At 42.6% G+C, this 27400-nt stretch overlaps 1 protein-coding gene across 2 annotated transcripts in view; it reads left to right on the forward strand.

Moving 5' to 3' along the window:
- The window catches only part of ATRN (attractin), a 145043-nt gene that overhangs the window by 21881 nt on the left and 95762 nt on the right, over nt 1-27400 (forward strand). For both annotated transcript variants that reach the window (XM_082760179.1, XM_082760180.1), the window contains exons 2-7: nt 8112-8195; nt 11830-11943; nt 21310-21438; nt 23465-23670; nt 25795-25963; nt 27285-27375. In XM_082760179.1, the coding sequence (XP_082616305.1) occupies nt 8112-8195; nt 11830-11943; nt 21310-21438; nt 23465-23670; nt 25795-25963; nt 27285-27375 (793 nt within the window). The remainder of the gene's footprint in view (nt 1-8111; nt 8196-11829; nt 11944-21309; nt 21439-23464; nt 23671-25794; nt 25964-27284; nt 27376-27400) is intronic.

Genomic DNA, 27400 nt, shown 5'->3' on the forward strand with positions numbered 1-27400 from the left:
TGTTTCAGCCAGGAAAGTGCTTTAAAATTTGTTAGCGATTGTCACTGTGTAAGTTCACAGAGCCCTATCTGGGTCTTGGGACGTTTATTTTATTCCTTTAATGAACCACACCTGCAGATTGGCATCAAAATCCTTTTTTTTCAGACAGAACCGAATGGATGTGAACCATCACCCCAAGCTGCTTTCTATTGATTTTTTTCTTTTTTTTTTTTTTTCCTGAGAACATTTCCCGGCAGGTAATGCTGCTCCTTCGTAGCTCAGAAATTTTCGAAACGTCAGGCAGGAAATAAAAGGAATTATTTCTACCCCTATTAGGAAAGTGGGTCGGGTTGTGATATTTATTTCTAGGCTATCTCAATATTTTCCTTTTCCCTTTTTTTTTTTTTTTTTGCTGCAAAACTGACTGATCTGAGGCTGGAGCTTTTTTGTGAATGCTACCCCCGGTTTCTGCATTCAGCACCTGCCCTAGAAAGCAGCATCACTGGAGGGGGGCCAGGATTTTGGGCATGCTTCAGCTGACTTCAGGTGTCGTGGTTGAGGAGGATTTTGGCTTGATTTTCCTTAGACTTGGGATTTTGACCTTGTCTTAGCAAACCGCCGAAGGATGCGGGTCCTCTGCTCCACGGGGGTGGCCTTAAACCGAGTTTATTTCATTTTGCAGCTGACTGGAGGGTGAAGTCAGCAGCTCTGCCCCTTTTCATTTGCACGTGCCGCCAGCGAATGCTTTTTCCTGGGTTTTAAGTATAGGACTGGTGACTTGAAAACATACTGAAGCCAAGAGCTCTTCAGCTCTGGGAGAAGATTGATGTGTCTATCACTTCTGAGCGCGTGTGGTTGAAAAATTATAATTATGATGGCTTATTTACAATGTACACAGGTGTGATATACTGCAATCGAAATGCTTATACGTGTACTTAAGATACGTTTTTGATTAATTGAACGTTTCTAATTTTGGGAAAGTGCTGAAAAATCATCCAACAAACCTCGGGTGCTATTTGCAACCAAGTATGAATGACAATTAACTTAGGGAGGGCAGAATAATGAGCGAAAAGATGTTAACTGCTAGGAAAATGAGTTCAGATCGGCAGAACCAGAAGAGCAAACCATGTCCTGAAACAGCCTAAAATAGCTCATCTGTAAAATATTTTGTGTTCTGAAGCCTTTGAGCTAGCAAGTGCTTGAAAAATTTGTACGTGTTAAATTGGTTTTAAATTCTTTGTAGACCAAATGTGTGTATAGACTCATTGCTCTTAAAATTACGCTGATTTTTTTTTTACCCTAACACAAGTTAGGTATCTTGTAGGTATGAACTTATTGATAAATGCAGAAAATATTGACAAGGAGAAGTTGAAATGCAGAAAATATTGTGTAGGACTAGCGGTGTCTCTTAAATTCTAGGTAGAAACTTAAAAAATAGTGCAGCACTACGGGATGATGAATTTCGGTAACACATTTTGCCCTTGCCCCACTGTAGAAAAGTAGACAAACACTTGATGATTGGAACTAAAATTTGGTAAATGCAAGCTGGGACTTGAAAACAGATTTAGGAAAAAATAGTTTTGATTTTTTCCATGCTTCTGGGTATATTCGGAACCATTATTTTTTCCTAGCTGTGCCATACTTAAGCATAGATGATGATGTATATTTTCTCTATTAGGCTGGATCATTTAATGCAGTTAATTTTTTTTGATCATCCAGTGGTAGACCTCAACGGGACCTGCCTGGCTCTGGAGCTTCGTTAGCTTTTGATGATCTCTGTGCTAATTGCAATAACGGGCTTTCCTCTTCCTTCGGACTTCCAGGGTGTTCGGATTTTGGCAATACTATGGCCATTAGCGTGGGGTGAGGTGCCCGACCACTGGCAGGGGATGAGCCTTGAGTTGTTCTGAGCATCATACGCCTGCAGCTGAATTCTCTTCCTTCCAAAGAACGAGGCCAAGATCCAATAAATGGATTTGTGAACAGATGGGGAAAGCATAGTGCAATTGGTAGATGAGCCTCACAGACAGCTGCCACAGGGCGCGCCATCTGCAAGGCGGCTGCCTCAGGTCAAGGTGGCCTTCAGGGGGAGGTATCTGAGGGTTTTTTTGTCGTGGAATTGTTTCTGGCTGGAATACAGGCACCGGGAGAAGTGTTTTGGAAACACTTTTGGAAACTGTCACCGGCAGCCAAGATGGGAATGATGGATTCAGAACGGTTCCGGCTGAGGCGTGGAGGCAGAGATGGGCGTTTTGTGAGGGTTGACAGTAGAGCAAAGCCACAGAAATGTGCACCTCCAAAGTACTCCTTGTTTAAAGAAGAGGGTCCCAGAGTAATAATAATACCATCGTTTGGTGTTCCCCCTCACAGTGAGTTGGAATAGGAGGAAGAATTTGCAGCAGGCGAGGTGCCCGAGGCTCCGGCCTACCTGCGGCCTGGGCGCTTGGGTCAAGGGGCTGGAAATCCAGACACAAGGAGAGGAATAAAAGGGAGGAAATGGAGATAGGAATCTAAACTGGGGATGATTTCCATATGAATGTAATTGTGGGACCAGTTCGGGGGCAGGAACATCAGGTGGAGCTACAGTTCTTCATGTGTGATGACGTTCTTCAAGTGCGATGACGAGGCAGTCTGTGGCTGGTGGCTGTCAGATGGAAGAAATGTTGAGGTCCTTTGGGATCTGGTGTGATTTTCAGTGCTTCCAATGTGTGTGGGATTGGCATTGGGGAGGGAAATCAGCTTTTCCTTCATTGTTTCTGTTGCCTTGAATGTTGTGGTTGGGTAATTTGGTGTTTTGTCGTGCGGTTTCTTCGTGGATATAATTCGTTTACTTATTGTCACTTCAGTGTTTGTAGGGTAAGAGAGAAAGCAACTTCTTCCAGAAAGAGGAGATAAGTGCAAAGCACCTGCTAGCCCCAAAAGAGCCGACTTTGGTGGCATTTGTCTCCAGTGACAGCAGAAGAGCAGGAGTTGGGACAGCATCAGGAATAGGACCCTAGTGCCGATACTGTTCGTAGCCTTTGGAGAAGAGGAAAAAAGAGAAAGTATTTGGTTTCCAGCTTGGTGACTTGGTGATTTTTAAGGTTCTTGGAGCATTTGTGCCTTCTGCTCTCTCTGAGGCTCTAAGCATTGGCTCTGCCTTGTTGGGAGCACAGCATTTTGTTAGATGAAGGAGGATATTCCAGAAACAAAGGGATTAAATGTGGTTAGGAGCATCGCTGGTTGTGGGGATACATTTTTACCTGCTGTAATTTCTCTGACTGTCCTCTCAGGCGTTGCTGAGCTTTGCAGGCTCTGCCCTTATCTCTGATCGGCAGCCAGGAAATCACTCTTCATATATTTACATATCTCCCAGAGAAGGGCGAAGCTAAGCTCTCCTTTGAAGAAACCACGTTTCCCACATCAAATTAGCAGTGCCACTCGCTGATTTTTTTTCGAAGCAAGGCAGCTCTTCAGCATCAATTTAGCTGAAAGAGGGATGAAAACAGAAGCTATTGAGTGGAGAGTGATTGTCAGACTTCTCTGACCTCTTTGCCACGGTGAGATTGGCAGGGAAGCCCGGAGCACCCTTGAAATACCCAATTCTGGGAGGAAAACCCTGATCGAGGCAATGCTGGGGATGGTTTTGCAAGCGCTGGAACAGCGATTAGTTGCTATGAAATTGGTTAAAAATGCTTTTTGCTTGCAAAGCCACCAGATTTTCTAGGCATTTCATGGTTGTGTGCCTCTCTGTGGCACACGGTGTGGCAATAAATAATGTTGTTGTGGCAATGCTGAGCTCTTGGTTTCCAAAAATTGAGTGTTCAGATCAGCTGTGGTCGTAGCAAGCGGTGGAGGGTTTATAAATCCTCCCTGTGGAGTGTTTATAAATCCTTATCAAAATTAATTTTGTAGTAGTGTCCTGCATAAGAGCTGGCACGTAGGAATTATTTCATTCGAGCTGTGGCACCTAGCTGGCAGAGAGCGGATGTTGTGCTAGAAATTCATGAAACAGATAAAACAAAATCTGTGTGTCTGTTTCCATCATTCTGTATGCAGCTATTCCATGCCTATAAATTAGGGCATTTCTTTATAGCAAATCATAGAAGGATATAACCCTTAAAATCTGTGCTTTTTATTATTATTTTTTTAATTTTATTCTGAGAAATTAACAAAGCTAAGTCGGTAATCAATTTAGGAGAGAATGCCATTGTTCTGGTAATAGGCCGTAACAGCCCTTTCTTTATTGGATGCAACTTCAGATTTACCCGAAACAATGGCTTTTAATTGGGGCTTTCTTGAGGCACTTGGGAAAGAAAAGGGAGAGAGGAGGAAAACTCCTCGTTTGCATCAGTCTCTAGTTTTAGCAACTTCAAAATTAGGGCGAGCCATTGCGGGCTTGGGTGTTTCCTGTGTTTTTTTTTTTTTAACAGCAAGGCTGTGCCAAAAGTCTAGTGAGCATCCTGAAGTGCTGGCTGTGGCCATGCAAGCATCTCTGCAGTCCCACTGAAAGCAACACAAACTGTTCTGAGATCCTTTGCTGATCCATCAGAGGTTGAAGATTAAGGTAAAAGATGAATGTGCCCTACAAGCCCAAGCAGCCCCCTCGCCTGTTCTGGTGAGTGGTGAAGGAAAGGCGAGTTGCAGCTCCTCTTCTGTACTACTCTGAATATATTCAATATTCAGTGTACCTTTGGTGTTGTGGTGTTTCGGAAGTAAGTGCCTCAAGATGATTTACTCCAAAGGTCTGAGCTGTTTTGTGTCTGTGGTTTGTACTTGGATGATAGCTTTGGTTTGTTAGATGATAATTAGATAACAGCTTGGAGGCTGCCTGCTTGTGCAGTTCATGTTCTCAGAAGGAGCTTTGTCAGTGTATGCTAATTGGTATTTAAGATATACACGCTTCTCGTGTTCCTCACGTCATTAAAACCACTGGGGTTTATCTGCTATGCCTGGGTGAAAATCAGTGAGAAATTTCCATGGGTTGTAAGTCGCGCTGTTGGTGCCTAGCAGTGTTTGGAGCAAGCCTTGAGCCGCGTCTGTGTGCACACGAGCAGAAAGAGATGTGTTCAAGTCTGAGTTTTGTGACCAGAAACTTGAACTAGCTTTTCCACCAGGTGGTTTTCAAGGCAATATTGTAGTTTGTAGGTGCTAAGGTGCTGTTTGTGCTGTGTTTATGGCTTTCACCTGCATGTGCATCACCCAACGCCCCAAGGACCTCCCTTTTTTGTGTTCAGAGGGGGCAGCTGTGTGGACGTAACCCCTGAGTAGCACAGGTATGTGTAGGGAGAGCCCATCGAGGGCATGGAATTAATTAGTGAGATAAAACGGGAGCTGACACCTTTCCAAACTTTGTGGCGTTGATTATGCATTTGGGTGATAAAATTAGAAATCTGCACAATAAAGTTAAAGAGTTGAGCACTGGGAGAACACAGCACAATATCCTCGGGACTTCACATTTCTAGAGTTTAGTAGGGAAAAGACTGTCCCCTGGTTGTACATTACCTGGGGTGAGGATTTTTCTTGTTTCAAGTTCTTTGCTCCTGGGGAGTTTTTCCTCCTCAAATTCCTTACGTATTCCCTTCCTGAGCCTTTTCTTGTAGAAACAAACAAACAAACAAACAAAAAGCATTGTCTAGGAAGTGCCCTGGGTACCAGTGCCCACAGGTACTGAGCACGAAGCTTTCAGAAGCTTGGACTATTTATTTTTTTAAATATCCTTTATTTGTCTGTAATGGCAGCAGTTTTTAAAGCTTAATAAGGAGTCTGAGTAACTTACAGATAAGCGTTTAATTAACAGCATATCAGGGAAAACCAACGGGGTGCCCAGGGAGGTGGTGGCGTCACCATCCCTGGGGGTGTTCAAGGCAAGGTTGGACGTGGTGCTTGGGGACGTGGTTCAGTGGTGACAGTGGTGGCAGGGGGACGGTTGGACCAGATGATCTCGGAGGGATTTTCCAGCCTCTCTGATCCTATTTCTATGATTCTATGAAATACGACTGGTTATTTTTTTATAAACTAAACTTTGGGTTTTGGTTTCGCTTTGCTGAAATATGACCGTAAGTTGTGTCAGTGTTGAAATTCTCAGGTTTTTCCCCGAGATCTGACACGGCCGGGATTTAAGGGATTTTTTCTTTCTTTTTTTTTTTGCATCGCTCTTGATAGTGTTTCGGCAGTGAAGGATTTAGTAATTGTTTCCAGAGAAAATTGTTCAAAGAGTTTTCTGAGCAGAGGCTTTCTGAGAGCTTGGCAGATTGCATAAGATTGTTTTTAGCTTGCAAGACTTGCTCAGGTTCCCAAAGTCTGTTTGCTCTTGGTGGCATGCGAAGTGCTGTCAGCATTGAAGTACTGGTATAATTTGATTCCTAGCTTTTCCGGAGATGTTATTTCCAAAAAGATGATTTTTTGTTGTTGTTGTTAGACAAAAGGACCAGTTATTAGTTTCTACACTTAGGAATTTGCATCTAGTTGTGCAAATTCTATATCAGTAGATAAGACTCTTGAATTTTCAAAGATGCTGAACCTTTAAAAATGTGTGTGTATGTGTGTAAATTTGTCTGTGTGCACATCACCATGAAAAGTGCTCCTGAAAACTGTTTTCTTTTCCTTCACTTGCCTAGATGTAAATCTGCAGAACCTCAGAAACAGTCCTTAAAAATCTTGAACTACATTTCTGAGGTTGAAAAGCGTTATAAGAAGTTAATGTGGAGGAAGAGGAACCTGGTTCTGAAAAACCTATGTTGGTTGTTTTGTGCTTTGTTGTTCTTTTATTTATTAAATTTGGATCAGAAATGAACCATGTGTAAACTCTAAATGCTGTACAGAAAAGATTCTGGAAAACCATTTTTGACTCAGTCAAGATATTTGAAAAAGATTAGATGATATTAATGGATCTCCAAAAAAAGACCCAGTAAAGGGTTTCAAGATACTGTTTTGGGGAACTCCTGGGATTGGTTCCTTCTCTCTTTTTGCTGAATTTGATTTTGCAGACTGCTTTTGTTTTACTACAACTGTTTTAAGTAGGATAATAGTAGTTTTCCAGGAGGCTTTGATTAGCTCCAGGCACGGGTGGGTGATGGAGTTTCTAACCTCCATGGGCAGGAATCGTCCCTCAGCTCTGTCACAGCGTGGTGCCTGGGTGTCTTCAGCTGCTGCTTCTGTTTCACTTCATCCTGCCCTAATAATTTTTGTTTTCAATGCTTTTTGCTGTACCTCAGCTGAAACTGATCTTGAATTTTTGACGTGAGATGGGAGGGTGCATCCGAATGCTCTGGCTCTTGGATTTGTCTTCAGCCCGCGTGTGTTCCTGCCAGGCTCCGCACGAAGACAGACGATGCAGAATCTCAGTGCCTGATTTTTGGGAACCCAAGCGCTGTACCAGATCTGCTGCCACAGACTCCTGGCCATGGTCCCTGGGGAAAACCTACCCAGGGTAAAATCCGCAGAAGAAACAAGTCACAGCTCCAGCCAGCAGACCTGCCTCCAGCTTGCCTTGCTCTATGTGTTTGCGTGGCTGTCGTGCTTTGAGCAGGACTAAAAGCAAGAATATCAGTTTTCTTTGTGCTGCAACAAAGGCTTAAGCACACTTCCAACGTGGAAGCTTTTCATCCAGATGCCCTTCTGTGGGTTTGTGGCTGCCTGTTTGGAGTGGCTGTGAGCAGTACAGATGAATGCAGTTGCCCAGGAGTTGTGCTGTGACATTTTGCAGATGTAAATAAAAGTTACTTACTCCACTGGCTCGGTTCCCTTCAGTCTTTCAGTGGCATCTTGAACATTTAATGGTTTTAAGTGCTGGTGTTCACTGTGTGTACTGGGATGAATGAGTCCGACTGTACTTTCTGCTTTTACATCCCTGGGCTTTTGTGTCTGTTTGTTAGGCCTTGTGGTAGGTCTCTTTAACAGAGTGTTAATCTGAAATACCATCAGTCTGATAGAAAAACCATCACCCTTTACTCATTCTGCAAGGACGGGCATCAGGAAGCGTGTACAGGGACTTCAGAATCCTGACACTTTCACGTGGCGTTGTTGGTTTGTTTTTAATGCCTATTGAGTAAGTGAAAATCTAATCGTGGCTCTCCCTAAATTCAGGATATCCTTTATTTGTGTTAAAACATTGGAGCCTAATGCTTGTGTTGATCATTTTTTATTTACAGACTCACCGGACCTTCAGGGTATGTAACGGATGGGCCTGGGAACTACAAATACAAAACCAAATGCACCTGGCTCATTGAAGGAAGGTGAGTGTAGTAAACATCTTGGCTTTTGGTGAGGTTTATATGCACCGAGGTCTTTTTTTGTTAGTTATTCTTGTGAAAGAAGTTTATTTTGCTGACTTTGTGCAAACTACCTCCTGAATTTGCGGCTTGCTGTATAAAATATGCTGCTCATTGAAACTGCGTGGAAAATCAGAATAAATGCATCTGTGTAAGTAAAGAATGAAAAAATTGAACTCTTATTATAGTGGGCCGTTTAAATGATTGGGATTCAGTCTATGTTAACTTTTGACATTATGAAAAAAAGCAAACTGTTAAAACTTGTTCGTGAACAGTCAGTTTCTGTAATGCTGCATTTGAGATGCTGACTTCCTCTCCAGGCTGTGAAAACACCAGGAGAACCATCGATCCGTTTTACAGAGGTCCTCTGAAATGGGAGGAGTCTTTCAGACCTCTTCATCTCCCTGCTGTTCCTGTATTTGATTGTGTATTGCTTACAGTGACCTCTGGCAGAGGTTTTTGGAGCAGCCCGTTCAGTGTGCCTCCTGTGACTGCCATCCGATGGATGGTGCAGCGGTTCTGAGCACCTGACTTGTTGAAATACATTTTTCATAGTGCTAGGCTGATGCAAGAACTCCAAAATCCTTTTGTATAGTCTTTAAAACTTGGTTTGGTCGGTTCTGATGCTCGATGCTAACAGCTGCGTGGTAAGTCACGTTCCCTGAATCTTTAAGTAGAGAGGTTTGTGGATGGGAACAAGTTACGTGACAGCACAAATGATTTCATTCGCATTCCACACCTTGTAGGCTGAGGTCTCTCAGCCTCCTGGAGGTTTAGACCTTATTCAAGTAGCAGGGTATGTTTTTCTTTAGCCTTCTCTTGGTTTAGGAGGCCTGGTGGGTGGGGGCAGAATGGTATTCACTTTGTCTACTCCAGACATTTATTTTGGATGAGTAACTTAAATACCTAAGCTCCCAAGATACTCAAAGGCAAAGGCTAAGCTATTCCAGAGAGCTGTCCACAACGCTGGAACCGGAGGCCTACCACTGGCTATTAACTGGATGAGGAGCCCGATATTTTGATGTGGTGAAGATCAAAGTTAGGTGCTGCAAGTGGCAACACTTTCATGTTTGCAGGTAGTAAAAATGCAACTGCAGCCAGTTCACAATTACGACTTAAAAACGTTTTGAAAGGATGTTGTTACAGACAAAACAGCCCCAGCAATTCCTATAATCAGCTTAACCCTCGTAGCTTTTTTTTTTTTCCTCGCTAGAGGATAATTTGCCTTATGTTTTTATCAGAAGGGAAATGCTGCTCATGGGTCCGTGATAATGTCACCGTGACAGCTCCTTCAGCCTTTGTTTGCAAGTCTGGAGAGGCTTCTTGGAGAATCATCACTTTGTGAGGCTTGAAGTGAGATCTTAGGTGCTGTAAAGAGGTGTACGGAATTGTTCCTTCTCCTTTTGTAGCCAGGCATTCAAGCAGATGTCCTTTTCCTGCTTCTGATTGTTTGTACCCTGCTGTCAGAGCACGGTGCTAAGCAGAAAGGAGGTGATCACGCTGATTAAGCCAGCTGAAATATGCGCCCTTGTGAAAATAGTTGAAGCTCTCTGCCAAATGTGAAATTCCCAGAGAGATCAGGGCTTGGAAAACAGCTTCTGCAAAGCTGTTAAATTCTGCTAAGTGCCTTCAGCTCGGTGCTAGCACACGGGTACGTAGAGGGCTTTTGAGGTTAGCACGTGAAGGTACAACCAAAGCGTGCAGCTGAAGGTACTAGATATATTCAGATTAAAAGCCACGTATTCCTGTAAATATTTCCTTTTCACACCTTACCTGACTCTCGGCTGGTGCGTGTGCTGTGTCCTCGTGCCGGGGGTGTGCTGTCCTTTATTCCCCAGAAGCACGAGACAAGGCAGAGGAGCAGAGCCTGTAGCCCCGTGCCTTGCAGCTCCGCAAATGAGCGCTGTCCGTTAATGAGTTGTTAGCCGTGGCATGGATGTTCTTTCTTTTTGTTCTTGGTCTAAAGCTTTTATTGATTAAGGATTCCTTTCTGCTCTGCAGCTGTCAGGCCATTAGAATAGAAGCAAACCCCCTACGATTTCATAGTCTGCTCTGTTTTAAAATAATGAAGTGCTCTTTGTACCTTTTCTTTAAGTGAGACATTATCCTTGATTTACACCTGCCGCTCTTTTTCCAAAGGCCTGGAGAAGATCAGCGTGCCTACCAGAAATTATTCTTTGGCAGAATAACTCCCTAAAGAATTCCCCTTCTGTGGGAAGGAAGGACTCTATGGCAGGCTGACATTTTATTAATTTATTTGATTAGGGCAAACGACGATTTCATCTGAACCCAAAGGCAGTTCTGTTGAAGAAATCCTAATCACCTGCATCAATCCTTTCAACAGCCACCACCGTGGGTAGGAGAAAGAAGCACAGCTATAGATCCGCTTCCTTTTTATCTCAGGGCCCAAGCACAAAGCTGGTGGTGTTTTCACTCACCTTGAGCTGAGTGCTGAATTAGATAACTGCTGCGGATCTAGAGGGATTATCTTGAGATAAATCTTTGTATGTGAGCCATGAAACTAACGGTATCTGTGGTTCATTATGTGGTTATGGCTTTTTGGGCCTCTTTTACCTGTGGAATAAAAGAAATGCTGAGTTTTGGCACCTGAACTGCTGCTTCCATCTCCCCATCAAGTGAACAGAACATCTTTCCTGCTGATACGTCTCGGAGGATCAGGCCTCGTGATGGTTTTCTCTTGACTAAGTCAGCAGAGCAGATGCTTCTTGACTCTTGCATTGACAAGTTGCATTTTGGGACTTCCAGCTTGTTTCTTCTCAGCTGATCCTGACGTTGTTTGTGATGGTTCTTCAGAAGACAACCAAGAAACGGGTCAAGCATTTGTAAAGGGTGAGGGGCAGTGGCTGGTGCATGCCAGCAGCCCAAGTAATTATTCAAGACCTCCCTTTTGGCACAAGCTAAAGCCCCAGGGCCTCCTGTCCTGTAGAAGACAAGCCTCCTCTGCATTTTCTTGACCAAGACTGAGAACGTCTTTAGTCAGCATCCCCTGTAACATATTTCTGATCTCCAGTTTAGATGGGGCTTCTTTCAGTAGGACCATCATGCCTTACTGCAGATGTAATGGGGTGATAAAGTAGTAGAAGAAGGATTTCTGCCAGTTTCCAGGCAAATAAATAGTCTGAGGCCATCATAATCATGTCAATCTGCAGAAAATCCCTTGAACAAGCAAAAGAGGGCTTGTTAATTCCCTGATGGTGGCTGTGATTCTTTACATGTGTTGTACAGTTGGATTTTCCTTGCTTCCCCCTGCAGTGCCCTATCATTAGGGGAGTTCAGTACTGGTAAGGAACAGAGGGCTGGTTGTGCATGCCCTTCAATTTCTGCTGTTGGTGGTGGGGGAATATTTAAGGACACAGTTGTTTTTCTGCTCATAAAGAAGCTGTTCCTTCATACCAGGGGAGCATGCACACCAAAAATGAAAGCCACGGCATGTTTGATGCATCTGTATTTACACTAAGCAACTCAGTTTTAGTCTTCTGTAGAGGGGAGCTTCACACCAAAGGAGTTTGGAGGGATTTTGCCATGTGCGTCGAGTGGCTAATTAATTTTTTTTAATTTATTATCATTTTTTTTGCAGGCCAAACACAATCCTCAGGCTTCGATTCAATCACTTTGCCACGGAGTGCAGTTGGGACCACTTGTATGTGTATGATGGAGACTCAATTTATGCTCCTTTACTGGCAGCTTTTAGGTAAGTTCATTTGGTAAGAAGCTGACTGTATGCAGTAATATTTCTTTAACGTGGAGCCTGAATCGAATGTGGCTTTTAGCAGTATAAACATGTTCCAGTAACCTAAATATATAATACTGCCAATACAGCACATACAGTGTCCTTTTGTGCAGTCAGCAGCAGCATAAACAATTACGGAGTTGTTTTTGCTTTTACATGCTACAGTGTCGTAACGTGATGTGCTCACTGTACTATTTTTTTCATTTCCAAATCATTTTAGACACATTTATTGTCGTCTTGCTGAACTTGAGCTAATTTGGTATACAGGCTCTTTCTGAAGTAGAAAACTGCCTCATTTATCAAGCTTGACTATGATATAGGTTTAGTTTGTAGTCTGTGGGAGCTAAGTAATCAACGTCACAGCCATATAGTTTGTAAAGAACTGTGTGTAGCCTTACATACCCTACATTCAAAACTTTAAAACCCTTTGGAGCATGTTCAGAAACAACAGTGATGGGTCAGATAACCTTGTAAAAACATGTAAAAATGTCTGTTCTTCTGATGGATGACTGGTATTTGGCTCATCTGTCTGTGGTGAGAGACTAATTTGTCGATGCTGGTTAACAGTCGACATTTCACGAAGAGATCTAAATATAACATGTGCATTTATGTGCTTCGGTCTTTCAGCGACAGGCACCACCTTATGTTTTCTATTCTTTTAGCTGAAATTAGAAAAATAATTCCAAGCTGTGAATGGAAAAACTAATGGTTCCCTTTGGACTCTTTTTGTTCCAAGTGGCTCATCCACTATCTCCAGAATTAACCTTCTGCTGTGTTTCTTTTATTTTTGAAATGAATTTCCGAAAATGCTACATGTTTATTTTCAAGTCCTCATAATCTCTATGAGAAAAGATCAGCACAGGAGCAAAAAATGGAACAAGAAAATATAAATTGTTTTCTTTTGCTGGTCTTAAAGTGAACATACAGATTTGAAATGGTTTTGTAGTGAAAGAATGTGTTCTCTAAACCCCCAATCTCTAATGTCAAAATGAATTGTTATGATAGTCTAACCCCATTTGAAGAAGAGGAAACCGTCTCTCTTCTCAAAAACCTGGAAGTACTTTTCTTGTATCATGGGCTGAATTGATATGCATAAAGGGGAAAGATGTCATCTTGACTCATTGTCGTTTTTCTCTAATCGAGGTAATTTTTAATACTCCGTTGAAAAGGTGAAATGATCATGATTTGTGCCTGCAGTTTCTTGTATATTTTTCAAAAATTAAGAGGCTTTTTGAATTGAGGTTATAAATAGTTCATAGCATTAACAATAATGGTTCAGACTTTAAAATCATCTGTAAATCACTAGGAAGTCTGTGCCTGAGGACAAGCAAACGTGAGCTTAATACAATAACATTTTTGAGGTAGGAAAAAAAATCAATTATTTTTTTAATTGCTTCTTTAGATGACATTTGAGTTTCATCTTCATTAGTACTGTGCTGTGTTGTTCAGTAAACCAAGATCAAGAAATAGCAGATGCTTCTAATTTTGATGAAGTGCGAAAAAGGCATCTGTTGAAAAATACCTTCATTTGATCCAAAAATAAATGCACTGGAGTTTCTTGAGAGAAATGTTCATATTTTATCACTTTCTTGTCTGATGTTAAATTTTAATATTAACCAGAGCCATATTTCTCTCGTCACTATATTTTGCACCATGCCGGAGGATTTGCAAGATTGAGCTTTGTACCTTTGGGCACTGTAAACTTTCCGAGTTTGTTGATAAACACTGTAAATTCCTCTGTGGCTTCTCCAGAGCCTTTTTACCTCCCTGGCTTTGTACAGCAGTAGCTTGAGCCCTCACTTCCTTCACTGCTCTTCTCTTGTTTTCCTGACCTTCCGATTTTTACATATCTTTGTTAAAATATGCTATTTACCCTGGAGATCCTCAGCATCAGACTACAGAAAAATTTAAATTAATTTTATCAGTTTTAACCGGAAAAAAAAAGTAATTTGTCTAATGCAAACGTTTACATAGTCTGAGAATCTGCATAAAATGTTCGCTAAACTCCTTGTACTCTGTGTCCCAGGGAGATCCAGTCCTATACATTCATTTTTTCTTTTATTGAGCAGAGTTAAAAATATTTTTGCTCGTTTATATTTGTGTTCATAGGCAACATGAGACTGTATAACTATGTTACTTCAAAAATGCAGCGAAGGAACGCGGAGGTAATAAAAATCCAGTGTGCTCATCTGCGCAGCGCAAAGAGATCCGAAGCGGATAAAATACACTCATCGCCTGTAAACTACGTCGTCGTTTTTAACTCCGTGTTAAACATTTACTGGAGCTGTTCTTGGGCACGTCTTCAGTTCGTGCTGGTCATCGCAGGGTGTTTTTCCTCCTCAAAAAATGATATTATTTTGTAAGGCTGTGGCTCCGTGCTTCGTGAGGTGGCTCCAAAGCCCCTCGCAGGCCGCTCGGCACCACATGGCGGGTCGTGGTGGCAGCGGCCACCCCATGGTTGTTTGCTGAGCTGGCTTGAAAGCCCTCAGGAAAATGGGAAGAGCTCATCTTCCTCTGGCTAATTCCTGTGAATGTGGCACTTAGCCCGGATATGGGACTGGGTGCAGAACATGGGATGATTTGGGTTGGAGGGGCCCCTTGGAAGTCTCTGATCTGGTCCCTAACCCAAAGCAAGGCTGGCTTGGGAGCTGGATCGGGCCCTTCCTCCAGTTCTTGTCCAGTGAAGTTGTGGGCAGCTCTTAGGGACAGATGTCCCTTCTCCGGGCCAGTGCTCCAGTGCTTACCCTCATGGGAAAAAATAATTTTTTCCTAATATCTAATCAGAATTTCCTGTCAACTTCTCTGTTGCCTCATGTCCTTTTGCTGTGAACCTCGTCTGGTGCTGCCTCCTCTGCTCATCTCCCCTTAGGTGGCTTCACCCCATCTTCAGCCTCCTGGCCTTAGGCCAAGCAAACCTCTCCCCTCCTGCCACTCCTCACAGGTCGTGTGCTCGGCCCCTGGCCATCAGCTGGACTTGCTCCAGTTTGTGTTTCCTACTGGGAGCCTCCAACTGGAATCAGTGTGGTCTCATGAGAGCTCTTGGCTCCACTTTCCTCACCAAGTTAGACAGAAACTTCTTGTTCTGAACCTCGTGTCCTTCCCTGTGCAGGCACGTCGTATCTCCTCTGCCCTCCCTCTTTCTCCCGTTCCTATTTGCAGTGTGTTTTCCTTTTATTCCCTCAAACCCCGATTTCTTTGGCACAGGCACATGTAAATACTCGTGCTTTTCTTCTGCTTTATCCTCAGTGCCCTTCCTGAACTAAGCTGCAAGCCCTGCTTACACCTTGCGGTCAGCTTGGTTCCATTGATTAGAGCTAATGATCACCTCATCACGGCAGGGGGGTTGTGAATGAGGATTATTGATGCTGAGAAAGGTGCAAAACACTTTGAGTCAGTATTATTTGTGTTAGGGAGTATCCAGAGGCCTAACCAACTTAGGAAGAAGCAGTGCTTGTGGGCTGTGTGGATAGGCAGAGTGTGGGTGTCAATGCTTGGTGTGACAAAGGGACTGCTTAATGCTGGCATTTTGTTGATCTCTGAGCTTCAAAATCTCCTCCAGGCTGAACAAAACAAGTGACCTCAGCTGCTCCTCACACATCTTCCTCTCCAGACCCTTCATCATCTTTGTGGCCCTCGTTTGGATGCTCTCTAACAGCTTCGTGTCCTTCTTATATTGTGGTGCCCAAACTGCACACACTGCTCGAGGTGAGGCCACACCAGTGCGGAGCAGAGCAGGACGATCCCTTCCCTTCACCATTTAGCAATACCTCCAAGTATTTAGTATTCTGCTCTACTTGCCTTCTTTGGATCCACAACACCTTTCAGGGTATTGACTGAAAAAAACCTGATACAAGTTGAAGAGGAAAGGTATTTGGGATTTGGCTAGAAATTTACCTCCAAATGATGTTCTCCTGTTTACATCGACTCCGCGAGCTTGCCAGTGAGCCAGCTGATGCTTTGAACGTGTGAGAATTAATCAATCAAAATATCTTTGTGGTGGGAAGTCAGATTTCTTAGAGAAATGTAAATGCGCTGTATCAGAACTGCTTCTGTTCACTAAACCTGTAAGCCCCTCAGAAAACATCAAATCAGTTTGACAAGGTGGACAAAGAGTTTCTCTTTCAAGGTTTTGAGAAGATAAATCCAGTAAGTTAAACTGAGATATGTGAGGAGTTTAGAACAGAAAGTTTCCTCATCCTCTGTTTCTTCTTTCTTTTCTCTTAAACTGTGATAGATATTGTGTTTTTTTTTTTTTTTCCCTCCATTAATTCAAATATGCTGTACTGAGCTTCACAGGTATTAAATGATAACAGACTTCTTTGATTTTTATTTTTAAAGGGAAAAGCATTAGCACCTTGGTGAATATCCTGGAGAGAAAGATGATGGTTAGATATTAAAATCATTTTTTTAAACTTTAAAACTACATCATTATTATGGCAAAAAAAAATGTTTTTGCTTTTGAGGCTTTTCAGCTCATGTTCTTTTGAAATTTGGCTTTTACAGTCACACTCACCACGTGGCGTCATCGCTAAAACTTATTGACAGGCTCCTGAGACAAACTTTAATACGTTTACAACTTATTCTGCTGTTTCGGAGACGAAATGCAACACATAAGAATTGAATTTCTTAGGACAAGCCCTAAGGCTCTGGTGGGCCCTGTGAGCAGGGCATGCCCTGTGCTGCTGCTGCAGCTTCTGCGTTTTTGCATATTGCAACAGGAGAAGATGGTTTCAAGAAAAAAAAAATACGGTGTTGCCAGATCTCAGTAATCAGATTTTTTCTAAGTATTACTGCAATTGCTTCGTTTCCTAAAAAAAAAGTCTGCTTTTGGGAGTCATCTTGTTGCACAAGAATGTTAGCTTTTCCTTTACGACAAGAAATCTGAGATGCTTTCTTATCCCTCCCCCGCTTTTCTTTTTGGCATTGATTTGTTTTTCATCTTTTGTAACTTCTATTTTGGGGTTGTTTATTGTTGTTTTTGCTCTTGTGAGCGTGGCTGACATGCACGGAGCGTTTTGTAATCAGGTGTGGTTTTGCACACTTGCACCCAGTTGACTCCCAGTACTCAACACTGAAGAGAAAAAGAATGATTTTGCACTGCATGTCAGTAGATGGGAAAGCCAATATATCACCAATGTTTTGGTGTCACCTTTATCCTTTTGCTTCTGTGTGATGTGGATTCTGCATTTCCCCCCTCTCCTTTCACAGCTCCATCTTTTCGACTGGTTTCTGTCGAGGCAGCCGCAGAGCTCCGTACACTTTTCATCTCTGCTGTGCTGGCAGGTTGTGTCTCAAGAGAAAAGGATGAACACGCGCTCCTTGTGATGCTTGCGTAGCAAATGATGGAAAAGTAATAGAGGAGATGTCGTTTTTTTTAACTAATTCCCATTGCTACATGGTGCAGTGGGAAGAGAGCAAGGCGCAGTGCAGGTGATAGTGAAGTTGAGTGTCCTAGCGGTTGTTTTGACTGCCGCTGGCTCTACAAGTCCAGTGCACGAAATAGGAGTATTTCAGGGCAAAATGGGCTTGCCTTTCAACTTCTCAGAAGCCGGGTCATTGGGCAATTTAGCTGAGTAGGAGTATTTGTTTGCTTTGGAGTAGTGGTGGTTGTGAAATGGTTGGAAAGCTTTTAAAACGAGAGAGGGATGGTGCATTGTGCAATAGGCTAATCTTGGCCGAGTCTGAGAGATTCTGGATTGTCGTTTAGAGGGAGTAGTCTGTAATCCATTATCATTCAGAGTCTGCCTGGAGGACTTTCTGTGGCAGATAATGCCAATATTCTGTGCGCTGGTTTCTTTAAAATGATGCTGTGCGCACTGATTTATGCACACTTTTTGAAGTTTGACCTTTGTGTTCGAGTACCTGATGGTTATTGTTATGTTCTGTTCTGTTCACTGCTTTCTCTGAACGAAATTACTTTAATCTAGCACTTAAATTTCATTAGGACTTTTAAAACTTGTACAGGTGGGATATCATCCCTTAGGGTGTTTACACAGGAGTCGCACAAGTCATTGTGTTTGTTAGGAATCTTTCTCCACTACTCAATAGCTTCTATAAAACTTCCTGTGACGCTAAAATTGCTTTTCTTATCCAAGCCTGGCCACGTCTGTGTCTTGGTAAATGTCACTGGCACCCAGGGAAGGTCCCTCACGTTGTTTGTCCTCAGGAAAGCAGAAAAATACGGTAAGGAAGAGGGAGAGCTAACTCTGCGGAGGTACCTGCCTTCTGCCCAAGCAAATCCCAAAACAGAGATTTCTAAGAGAAAACGAACACCACTCCTGTGTTGGTCATTTTATCAGGGACGGTTATTTGGGGGGATTTTGTCTCTTTTCATCACTGCTGTCCGTTCTGTCCTTTGGCTTGTGTTTGCTGCCGTTTTTCTCCCTGCTGCAGGCCGTCCAGCCGAATTGCCCAGTAATATCATTGATACATGCTGCAAGAATAAGACCAAAGAAGAATAAAACAGAACAAAGGAATTTTCTCCTTTGGTCCCCGAGCTGTAGTTTGCCTTACCCTGACTTACACTCAGATGTCTGTTTTCCTGCGGTGGAGGCGTACTGTCCGACGGTTTGCATTACAAAGGAAAGCTATATATGAACCAAACAGCAAAGAGAAGTTTATTAGGCTTTTTGTTCTTTGATGTTTCGGGAGGTGGTCTTTGGGGAGAGATGATCTTCAGATCAGAAGTCTCAAATTTCAGAACAAAACAGGCACCTCTTACGCACGGAGAAAAAAAAGGCAGTGTGTTTTGCCTTTTAATCCCGTATCCTTGGGATCTGAAAGGGAAAAAATAATTGGCCTTCGCACACGGAAATATTTATTGAGCTACATATCTGCAAGTGTGCTGGAGCTGGTTAGCCAAAACACGAGGTGAGGTTCCTGTGTTTTTATGGCATGTTGGTGAAATGAAGCATGCCTTATTGTCAGCAGCCTCTGAGTCGTGGCTGAAGGGCTGTTGGACAACTTGTACATTTACCCTTTCATAGGTAATGTTCATCTGTTGTTCGTGGTGCAAGCACCTCCTGTTTATAATAAAAGCTGATAAAGATCACGGGGTGTCTGTTATTCTCTCTCTATCATTGTATCATATCATGGGGACAGAAAAATTGTGGCCGCAAATAGTGCTTTACGGGTGATGTGTGTGGGTTGCTGCCCGTAGCTCTGAGCATCTTCCATAGGCATAGAGATGCATTTACCCCATCCTAGGAAGCTCTCTGTTCTGAACATGGCCAAAAAGAGGATAAAGAAGAGCTTTTAATGAGAAAAATTCTGCTTTTCCCTGCTGCCATGTGTGCTGCCTGCCTGCAACCTGGCCTGCCGGGCTGTGCCCAGCCTTTTGGGCTCTACTTTTAAGGCATCAGCTTGGCCTTTTGTTCGAAACAGGACTCAGGCTGCTGGGGAAGAGGGTTCTGTGTCAGAAAAATAAGAGCTGGCTATTAATAGGTGGTGGTAGTCAATGCGCTTTGCTTAGATAAAGGCTTAAAGGCATTCAATAGACTTCAGGTTCGGGGCTGTTCTCATGGCTTTTGTCTGAGGGAGGAACTGGCTTTGTTTTGTTGTTGTCAGGCTTCTATCAAAAGCAGAGTAAACATTCCCTTTCAGATACTGACCGTCTTGTGCAATAGGCAAATAGCTTGTAGTTCATTTTTTTTCAAGAGACGTTCATTCCCCTTTTCAGTTTATTCAAGTATTTTGGCAAACCGTTGCATCAATCTGTGCCGTGCCCATTCTCGAGTAGAATCACAGAATCCTCTAGGCTGGAAAGGAGCTTCAAGATCCTGCCAGGCCAACCATCAGCCTGACATTTGGAGTCCCATCACTGATCCACGTCCCTCAGTGCCACGTCCACACATCTCTTGAATGCCTCCGGGGATGGAGACCCCACTGCATCCCTGGGCAGCTCTTAATCATTTTCTCCGTGAAGGAATTCTTCCTGCTATTCCATCTAAACCTTCCTGGTAAAATTCGAGACATTTCCTTGTGTCCTGTCACTTGGTATTATTTACCCGAGGTAAATAGCCTTGTCCCCTGTCCTCACCTTTGCCCACTACCCCGTAAGAAGCTGGAGGAGCAGCACAGCCTGGCAGGCAGGTGGAGGCGATGGGCGGTGGGAAGCAATGAATGAGGTGGGAATAAGGAGAGTGACAGCCCTTTGGGTTAGAAAAGCCAACAAACGTGGATGTGACGGGTCGGACAGAGCTTTTAAAAATAGTGGGTGGCAAGAAGATGGTGAGGAAAGGGTGATTTTATTTTTTTTCATAGTGGAAGAGCCCAAGGGGTGCTGGTGGGCAATCAGGCAGCAGATGTAAAGCGAGCATAGGAAGTCCTCTCTCTCTCTCCCATTGCAGAGCTGAATTGTTGACCTCCCTGCTGCAGATGTTCCAGGTGAAAAGGGTATAAATGGTTGAGAAAGCAATTCCAAGCACAGATGAATGGTTTATTTAAATGTGCTGGCGTGGGTGCATTCTCCGGGTCAGAAAGTCCCTGAGCTGTGGCTTTCTGGAAGCTGGATAACTATGTGGCTAGGATGCTCTGTACTTGCTTCATTTGTTACAGTCTTTCCCAAGCATTTTCATCCTTCCTCACGGTCAGAGAAAGATACTGGGTTAGACACACCTGTAATTTTGCCTGCTACAGCAGCTTTTATGCTTTTGTGACACGTTAATTTCTGTCTTGAAGCATGTCACCTTGTTTCGGGAAAGGGACCTGTTTAAATTGTGGGAGAATAATACAAAGGGAATTAGTTTTTTGTAAGAATAGGAGAAGTGTGATTCCAGACAGCTTTAGGGTTACTCAGGCTAAGAGCATTTAATGTACATTTACCTTTCAGAAGAGCCAAGCTGGTTACTTCAAGGTTTTCTATTTGCGTTCCTTTCTTCAATCATTTCTTCTTTTGGACCAAAATCGCACACACCAAGGGCAGTGGTAATGCTGTTTTCAGTGTCCCAAGGTTTGTCAGGACTCCTTAGCCACTGTTTTGCAGATCACGTGTAGGGGGGCTTCATAAACTGGTCCCTGTGGGATGTGGTTTTATCTTTCCGACAGGGTCTCGTGAGTTCTTAGGCCTGCGAGTTTGTGGCAGTTTTGAGTGTGAATACTCACAATGGTGAGACATTTTTCTTCTGAATATTTGAGAAGTTCTGCTGAAGAAAACCAGTCTGATAACGCTGCTCTGCAAAAATGAGGGTTAATATACGCAAATCCATTATACTTCAAATAAATGCAAATAAATACCTTCACTTTCAATTATTTTATGTGCATACTGTGTTTACTATTGTTGCCTTGCTCCCTTTTATTTAATTTCCAATTTTTTTTTTCCTTTTTCAGCGGTCTTATTGTTCCTGAGAAAGATAGCAATGAAACCGTACCTGAAGTTGTAGCTACTTCTGGATATGCTCTTCTGCATTTCTTCAGTGATGCTGCCTATAATTTGACTGGCTTTAACATCACGTATAAGTAAGTAGTACCACTCCAGAGTGATTTTGGAGATTACATAAACGGTACAGGTTGAGTAAAAGGTTTCCTCCTTCCTCAGTCTTGTCTTGAAATAAGCAATTGCCATTGAAGTGTGTAATTATGAGTAGATACTTGAATTTAGATCGTCTACTGGACTCTTAGAGTGGCTAATGATGATAATGTGCTCAACATTAACTTCAGTTGTCAATTGTAAGAATGAGCAAATGCTTGCTCAAAAAGACATCACATTATTTATTTGATGTTATCAGATTTATGTGATCTTACTGAGTCAGAACTGACAGATTGTGTGCCTTTGTACATTCTGCAGAGATACTTCTGCACAAAAAAGCTTTTGCATAATTGTACGTGTTTCACTTGGGACACTGGACTGTATCTGTTGAGGATCCTCAAGCAATTTTCTTTGGGATGTTCCTATTTATTCAGTCCTTGGATTGAATTGCTTAGTCTGGCTTCTTATTCTGGAGTAGTGGTGGTGTGGTTTTTTGTTTCGTATTTGAAGTATTACAGGTGAGTGTTTTCTGTTCACAGACATATATTTTGTCCATGTATTTATATAATTAATTTTAGTGTAAATTGACTGCTTTTAAAAAGCTTAAGTTATTGAGTAAATGATCTCAGTGAGGAAATACTGGCAAAGATGGAAATTCGTGATTCTGGGGGGAATTGTGGGCTTTGAATTTTAAGCTCATACAGATACAAATTAGTTATGTGCTGCAGTAGGAGATTTTAATTGGGTGAAACTGGAAGAAGTTTCACCCCTGTCTTCAGGAAAATTGGCTGCAAAGTCCTTGATCACAATTGACTTCTTGCAAAATTTAAAGGTTTCATTAGAATGATGTGCTTAGTTTTGAAAGCAGTCTTGATGCTTTTCTCCTTTTTAATCCCTTAAATTACACAGTCGATTGTTTGAATAATGTGGGGCATCCAGAAGATGAGGAGCTTCTGCAAAGTTGCTGGAAACACAGCAGCTGAAGCAGTGGCATTTTGAAAGGATGGTTGATATCATAAACCATGACACCATCTACAGCCAGCTGTCAGTATTGCACTGTTGTGACACAGTTGAGAAATTCAAGAATAAGCTGCCCTTAAAAGTTCCTCTGTTACTTTTTAATGTCACTTTAACTCATGTCTTTCCTTTAACTCATCTCTTTTTTGATCATTTCAAGCAATCTTCAAGTACAGTTCTGTGTGTTTCTTTTTCTTCTGCGTGTTCTGGTCAATAGTTTTCCTCCTCATTTTTTTGAGGAGAGGAGATAAAAAGATGTCCTTATATTATTATTTTTTTTCCAGTTTATCAGTCTTTATATAGTTCCTACTGGAGATAGCTACTTGAGAAATACCTGTGGAATCGTGGTCTTGGAGCCAGTGACTCCACCTGTTGCATGACAGTGAGAATATTGGCTCGTAATCTCAGCCTTTGAATTATTCTGGTTAATAGACTGGAGAGAAAAAAAAAGAGTGGAAAAGAATAAGGTCTCAGAATTTAGACCTTCAACAAGGATGCATCTAGTCTTGCCTCATGTTGCAAATCTTATAAAATCAGAAATGATTCAAAAGAGACTTATCCTTGGTTTGGGATTCATCTCAAGTGCTTGTTTGGCGAGCAGATCCCAAAATAGCATGCAGTTGTGAGTAGTTTAAGTGTAAATTGCACAGACATCACAAGAGCCTTGTGTGCTGATTACATTTTTCACTTAATATTGGCGATTTTGAGACAATTCATTTGCATTATAAATGGCTAAAACTTTTATTGATAATTTTTCAGAGCTGTTGCGTGTTTAACTCATGAAGTGAGGGCGCTCTGTAGATGACAGGTACAGAACTAATGCATGCAGGTTCATCACGTCAGATTCTAGATGAGCTGTTCGTGTTGGTTGGTATACTAAGAAACAGCTGAACTGCTGTATTAACTTCTCTTCAGCATCACTCTTGTGTTCCTTAATAAGAGATGCAGCTTGGGAGCCTGTTTCATTACTGACGAACCTTCTTTTTCTGATGTTTGCAGTTTCAATATGTGTCCCAATAATTGCTCCGGCCGAGGAGAGTGCAAGCTGAATAACAGCAGCAATGCTCTTGAATGTGAATGTGCCAAGTACTGGAAAGGAGAAGCCTGTGATATTCCCTACTGCGCAGATGATTGTGGGGCACCTGAGAGAGGGTACTGTGACTTCAATGATACTAAGACGTGTTTGTGCTCCGCAGGCTGGCAAGGTAAGTCTCTTGATTAATAAGGAGAAGCTCTTGTTAAAAGGATGCCTTTTCTGTAGGTGGTTCTTGGAGGCATTTGAGACCATTTTGCCCGACAAGTATTAGTACTTTAACTAGGAACAGAGTTAAACTTCCATCCAGCTTTTCATATCAACAGGTATCATCCAGTTTTCATATCACTGGGAACAAATTTTTATTAAAGCAACTGTGCTACTGTACAAAGCAGCACCAATCTGTTGTGTGCCAGCATCAGATAAAAACTAAAACAAAAAACCAATAACACACAACCTTCAAACCTTGCTCCTTTGTACCTAAAGCTAAGTTGAGCGTGATATGATGGCAGTAGTTAACCCGTTTGAATGCATACAGTGCTTTATTCTCAGGTCCAGGTGTCAGCCACATCAGTCTTAGCAGCAGTTTGGACCAAACATACGTATTTTCTTTGCAAAGATAGACTGATGCAGTAGAAATAGTCTCCTGTGAAATACCACCAGTGACAGCACTGACAGCAACTTCTGCCACTGCTCAGCCACGCTGCAAAAACACAGAGCGTGTTATGCACTGAAGAAAGAACCCAGGTTGGCAAAACGAGTGTCCTAGAGAGGAGGCACCCAGTGCTGAGGTTAACATGCCTGCTTCTCAGACAAAAGTAGCCACAGGTAACGTACCTCAGGGTAATATACTTGTAATCAGCTGGAAGGCCACATCCCCTTGTGTGGGGCAGAGCCTCGTGATGCTTTTCTGGAGTCTGGTTGTGCATGAATCCACAGGAAAGGTGGATTTATATTTGCTGGATTCCTACCCTGCTGTTCTTTCTCCTCATCTTTCACTTAAGTATCAGGTTAGTATGTAGGCAAAACAAAGAGCCAAACAATGGAGACCAACAACAACAAATAAAAGCCCCAAAACAGACCACAACAGAATGAGGTGCAAGCTGCTCTCCTCCTCTTTCCTGTTCTGAAGTTTTTTACATCTATAAATGTTTGCTAACCTTAGAAACTGGGAGTTTTTCAAGGCCATGTTCCAGACTGCTTCCCTGAACAGGAGATTATTGCTGGTGCTCAACAAGACCAAGCAGGTGGTGCCTCTTGCAGTCAAGATTGTAGCTCTGCTACGCAGTGATTTGTTTCTATGATTACGTAAAGGCTGTCCTGATAAACCTCTTCCCTTCCCAAGGCCTGAGCCTCTTCAACGTGTCCTGTAGCAGCACCGTGTGTGTGGATGGGTGTCACTGAGAAGGGAGAGCTTCCATCCAGCTCCGTACTTCACTGAGGCCATGTGGTTTGCTGCTTCTGCTCTGCTGCAGGAGCCACAACACAGCCCAGTGAGACTTCGTTCATCCTCAGGGAGCTGGAAGATCCAGGCTAGCTATTATGTGGTGGGCCTGTGCTGGTTTTTTTTGGTTGATGGGGATCTGAAACATGGACAAAGTCTTGTGGGTCTTCTGCCTTGCATGGCTTTTCTGGCTGCCCCTTTCCTGTAGCTCCTACTGCCACCTGATGGGCAGGAGCTCCATGGGGAGCTGTGAAGGAAAGCCTGGCAGCAAAGTTAGTTTAAGAGCAGAAAAATATGGATAAAACATGAAACGAACAGTTTACAAAAGCAGCATTGGGAACAAAAAGAGAAAGATAGCAAGCAGCACTGTATGAGCTTTGTTTTTCTACAGCGTGCTGCTGAGCAACTCTCCTGAAGCTTCTGCAGGTTGTCCTGGGGCTTCTGAGTGAGAGCCTGGGGCAGGAAGAATAATGCTGGAAGAAGCCTTTGTAGTGTAGAGTGGGAAAGGGTCTGCACAACACCTCTCTCATCAGAGGGGTAGAGAGCAGAGAGGCTTGTCTGCTTTACTGGAACATGGGTTCATCTGGTCTGGAACTGCTTTATTTTTTTTTTTTGTCTGAAACCTTTTTTTGGGCTTGAAGGATGTGGTTATGGTTGGGAGGTCTGTCCCGTGAGGTCCTTGCACACCAGGTCCATCCCTGATGGCTACCGTGGGCAAGGAAATGGCGAGCAAAGCTTCCATCGACTACTTGGCCGTGCACAATCTTCATCACCTGTGGTGCAGGATACTGACTTCTAGTTGAAATGCAGACTTTTGCCAGAAGGTTTAACTTCTAAAACTGTTTTTCCCAGGTCCTGGCTGTTCAATTCCTGTTCCCGCAAACCAGTCGTTTTGGACCCGGGAGGAATATTCTCTTCCAAAACTTCCTAGAGCATCTCACAAAGCCGTAATCCACGACAATAAAATGTGGATTGTTGGAGGCTATGTCTTCAATCATTCTGACTCTCAGAAGGTTTTAGCGTGAGTATAAGCCTGGATAACATACTTTAAGAACAACACAGACCTGTGAATTATTTTTAGAAAATGCTACCTGACGTGCTGTGCTTTCCCCTGTGCTCCATTTCCAAGGGGAAACAGCAATAATAAAAAACTTTGACTCACATTTGAGATGTGGGAAAATGCTGATAAGGGGTGCTAATTTTGGAAAAGAAAAATGTCAGGTTCCTAATAGTCAGTGAGTTTTTGGTTAACCTGCTTATGACAGCATTCAACTATTTACTGTATGTTTCTAGGCTAGCTTGTAAATTATATCTAGCCTTGTATTCAAAAAGGGTAGTTCTGCTTCTCTGTTATTAGCCCTTCGTTATATTGTGTCTGTGTGTCTCCAGAGTGTTTGACACCTCGATGGAGTCATACTGATTACTGTGGATGTGGAATGGGATCCCAACCGGGAGTGGCGTTTTGGGATGATGACAGTTATGCAGTCAATTTAGGAGATTTAACAGCAACTAGGATACCAAGTAAAAATTGTGTATCCTCCTTAAAATCCCCCGTAAAAACACTTCAGGCTTCCTCTGGAGCTTGACAAAATTTTGGCATACCTAGGCAAAAGCAAGTACAGGATTTTTTTTCCAGGTTTACCTGCATACCTCACTTTCAGTGACCTGTGTGAAAGCTGTGCGTTTAGTTAGTGGAAGTTGAAGAGGAGCTACAAATGTACACATACTTGTAGAACAGTTGCTGATTACATCCACAATTTACTCTTTCAAAGTCATGCCTGATTTTTCAACAGATACCCTGTGCCTTCATTAAATGCTTTCTCAGAGCTGATTTTATCTTATACAGCTCTAAGCCTGGCAAACATAGTTCATTCTTTTATCTAAGAAGCCAGAGGCCATTTTCAGGGCAGAGGGTTTATCTAATTTCAAGTTTACAGAAAAAAATATGTTTGAATGACAAAGACATAATTAAAAATATCTTTTAAACACGGGCAGTTTTTTTTTATCAAGTTATTGGAACTTACCTGAGCTTAGAGCAACCTTTTCCTACCGTTTTCAGTGCATCTTTTGGTGTAAGTTGTCATAGCTTAAGAGCAAATGCATTAGCTCTTGGCTCTTCTTGAGGAAGAAAACTCAGGGTAAAGCAAATCAATACGTGGATGTTGAGTAACAGAGCAGGCTTGACTGGATCTTTTTTTAGTCTGCATGCATGCTTTGTGTGCTCTGACATCTTGGTGGGACACTTGTTAAATAATTTCCAACGAAATCTGGAAAGAGCTAGCACTAAGTTTCTCAACTTGATAGCAACTTCTCTGAAAATCATTTCAATTTTTATTATACAGCTATGATCTTATTTCTGAAGAGTGGCTTCCCCTGAACAGCACTGTGAACTCAGTAGAGATGAGGTACGGTCATTCGCTGGCAATACATAAGGTAAGTTCAGTGCTGCACATTCATC

This window comes from Aythya marila, assembly GCF_965140915.1.
Source record: "Aythya marila genome assembly, chromosome: 4".
In the NCBI taxonomy this organism is placed as follows: Eukaryota; Metazoa; Chordata; class Aves; order Anseriformes; family Anatidae; genus Aythya; species Aythya marila.